Genomic DNA, 3,519 nt, shown 5'->3' with positions numbered 1-3,519 from the left:
TTGTGATCACTCTTAAATTCAAATAAGTCCTACGTTAGTCCCTAGGACTAATATGAGTCTTCTTTGAATTTCAGAGATATCACAAGTCAATTTTTTTATTCTAAGCGATTATATTGGGATCCGTAATTTTTGTTGAGGATCCAAAAGGTACTTTACTCGAAAAAATTTATAATGTGAAATATGGAGTAAAATACATTTTGGATTCTCAACAAAAATTATAAAACATATTTTAATCCCTCAAGAAAAAAATCGACTTGTGGTCCGTCTGAAATTCAAAATTGACTCAATTAAAAAGACTAACCTTCTTTGAATTTAAGAGAGAATATGAATTGATTTATTTTCTCTAAGGAATTAAATTGGATCCTGTAATATTTGTTAAGGACGCAAAAGGTAGTTTATGTCCGCGGTGTAACGGTGATGAGGAGTCCATTTTACACATGGCCAGAGATTGTAGAAGAATCAGAAATGTCTGGTTAGATCTTTTATGGCCTCATCTGGTAAGTGAGTTCTTTACTGCTGATCTTGAAAGTTGGCTATCGTTGAATTTGAGAATTGATTCGCTGAGGATATTTAATGCTTCCTGGTCCTTGGTGTTTACTGTGACTGTTTGGCATGCCTGGATTTGGAGAAATAATATTATCCATGTGGTGCTTTTGATTGGTACTCTTACAAAACTGAAACTATAGCACAGAAAGTTAAGGAGTACGCTCAAGCTTGGTCAAGCTGCTATGGAGTAAAGTCTAGAAGGACTCATGAATTTATTTCTGTTTGTTGGATTCCCCCGGAAACAGGTTGGATAAAAATAAATACTGATGGGGCAGCTAGGAGTGCTGGTGGTGGGGCTGCTTGTGGTGCGGTCATCAGGGACGAATCAGGCCAATGGCTTCAGGGCTTGGCTTATAATATAGGTCAATGTTCAGCTTTTGTTGCTGAACTATGGGGCGTCCTTAAAGGTCTTAAAGCAGCTTGGGCTGGTGGTTGGAGGCGATGCTTATTAGAAAGTGATTCTAGTTCAGTTATCACTTTACTCACCAAGAATGGTAGAGTAGCTCGAGAGTCTCGTTTGGTGACTCGCATTCGAGCTTGGTTACAAAAGGATTGAGAGGTTCATTTGGTACATGCATACAGAGAATGTAATAGTTGCACTGACTGGCTCTCCAAGTACCCATTAGACCATCATATGGGGAGTAACTTGTGCTTTTTTCCTTCTCCTCCCCCTGCTATTTTGCCTTTGTATTTGGCAGACTTCTCTTTGGTTTGTAATTTTCGTAGGGTTGTGTTGACTTGATTGTTTTTCGGGGGTTTTTTCCCCTCTACTTTACCAAAAAAGAAAAAAAAAATCTAATTGGCATGTCAAAATTTGCAATTTGGTAAAGCAGTAAACTATACAAAATTACTATTACATAATAAAACGAACTATTATAGCAAAGTAATATCATCTAAAATCCTATAAAATAGACAATAACAGTAATTATTATAGTAATTTTAGAGGTTACACGTTGCTCACTTTATTTAATTTCTACCTCCAAAACAAAGCCAACATAAAAAAAGTAACCAAATGCATTAATACAAAATTGATATACTTCGTTAAGATTTAACAAAATGAATTAGATAAATATATGTGCAAATGTTATTATTATAATTCATTATGAAATTTCCAATTAAACCTAAGAACAAATTTGAAAGAAAAAATTCCTATCAGTAAAACTAATAAATATGGATCAATATTCTTTTTCTCTCTTTGATTCACCTTTATAAAGTTTTAATTTCCTCCTCACAAAAAAAAATAATTAATTTCCTCATATGACTAGATCATATATTTTTTTAACATAAAAAAATTCAGATCCAACAAATATAAGAGAAAGATAGATTAATACAAAATTTGTTCATACGTTGTTAAATATATGAATACAACAACTATAACTATAACTATAACCTCGGTTTTCAGCAAAATAACAAGACTGCCATCCCCATCAAGATATAGCTAAAACCGCACTTAAAATTCAATTCAAAGTCACTTCCGTCACAAGTTAACATTCCTATACAACTATAACCAGCTTTAATTAATAATAACAATAATAACCTCAATAATTCAAAATCAAAAGCTGTTAAATCTCACCGCCGCAATGAGTTTGCCGGCGACGGCGTTCATCCTCGCCGCCATCTTCGTATTCTATGTGACTGCAAAATCACTGGACTTGGACCCAAACGAGTGCGGGCCCGCAACGAAACGTGACTCACGGAACCTCCGTCCCGACAAAATAACGGTCCTCATCAACGGCTACTCCGAGTCCCGCATTCCCCTGCTCCAATCAATAGCCGCCACGTACTCCCTCTCCCCCATCGTATCCTCTGTGCTCGTCCTCTGGGGAAACCCTTCCACCCCGCCACGTGTCCTGCAGCAATTGGCTCGCAACCTCTCCTCAACAGCAGCATCGATCACCGTGCACCGGCATCCCTCCGGAAGCCTCAACGCGCGGTTCCTGCCGCGCCCAAACGACATCGAGACCGACGGCGTACTGATCTGCGACGACGACGTGGAGGTGGACGGCGCGTCGTTGGAGTTCGCGTTCCGCGTGTGGTCGACGAACCGGAACCGGCTGGTAGGGCTGTTCGCGAGATCGCACGAGGTGGATCTGAACCGGAAGGAGTGGGTTTACACGGTTCAACCGGACCGGTACTCGATCGTGCTTACGAAGTTCATGTTGGTGAGGAGCGAGTACTTGTACAGGTACAGCTGCGAGGGTGGGTCCCAGATGGCGATGATGCGGAGAGCCGTTGATTCGGCGCGGAATTGCGAGGATATTCTGATGAACTTTGTGGTTGCTGATGAGAACAATGTGGGACCCATCTTGATTGGGGCAAAGAAGGTTAGGGATTATGGTGACGCAAGGAACGATGATGGTGTGGTTAGTGTGGGGTTGAGTAGTAGGAAAGGGGAACATAGGAAGAGGAGAGGTTGGTGTATAACGGAGTTTCATAGGTTGTTGGGGAGAATGCCTTTGAGGTATAGTTATGGGAAGGTTGTTGATTCTGTTGGTGAACAGGGTTTGTGTCTTAAAGGTGGCAAATTGGTGTTTTGTGATCAATGATTCTATTATCAGAGGAATTGTTTGATTAGAAAATGCTATGAAAATCAGAATGATCAATGGCAATTTATATATAAAAAGATAACTGCAATTGGAAATGATGTAGTGTGCACTGTGCAGTATGTATATGTATGAATCGATGATCTCATATTTCACCGGTCATGAATTTTCTCCTCAGTTCAATGAAGTTAGATTATGGGTTTATTATCTTTGTGAAAAAAATATAATATGTTGATATAGGGAATTATAAGTATATAAAAGTGGATCAAACATAATAAAAAACGATATAAAAAATATATTAAAATTGATAATTAACAAATTATAACCGTTAATTTATAGGGGAAGGATATTGTGACAACCAAGTTGTGTTACTACCAAGTGACTATCAATCAATCTCACCGTGAGATCGATTATGTTGATCCAACGGTTA

At 38.7% G+C, this 3,519-nt stretch overlaps 1 protein-coding gene across 1 annotated transcript; it reads left to right on the top strand.

Moving 5' to 3' along the window:
- Positions 1–1,942: 1,942 nt before the first annotated feature.
- On the top strand, positions 1,943–3,156 carry LOC133283653 (glycosyltransferase family protein 64 C3). Its single transcript, XM_061480546.1, has one exon. It carries the CDS (start codon positions 2,127–2,129, stop codon positions 3,090–3,092), a length of 966 nt encoding a protein of 321 aa, XP_061336530.1. The 5' UTR covers positions 1,943–2,126; the 3' UTR covers positions 3,093–3,156.
- Positions 3,157–3,519: the final 363 nt, after the last annotated feature.

The sequence above is a fragment of the Gastrolobium bilobum genome, unplaced genomic scaffold, assembly GCF_033153095.1.
Source record: "Gastrolobium bilobum isolate Gb01-03AN ecotype WA unplaced genomic scaffold, APGP_CSIRO_Gbil_v1 utg18685, whole genome shotgun sequence".
NCBI classification, from domain to species: domain Eukaryota; kingdom Viridiplantae; phylum Streptophyta; class Magnoliopsida; order Fabales; family Fabaceae; genus Gastrolobium; species Gastrolobium bilobum.
This window is presented reverse-complemented; position numbering and strand designations above follow the sequence as displayed.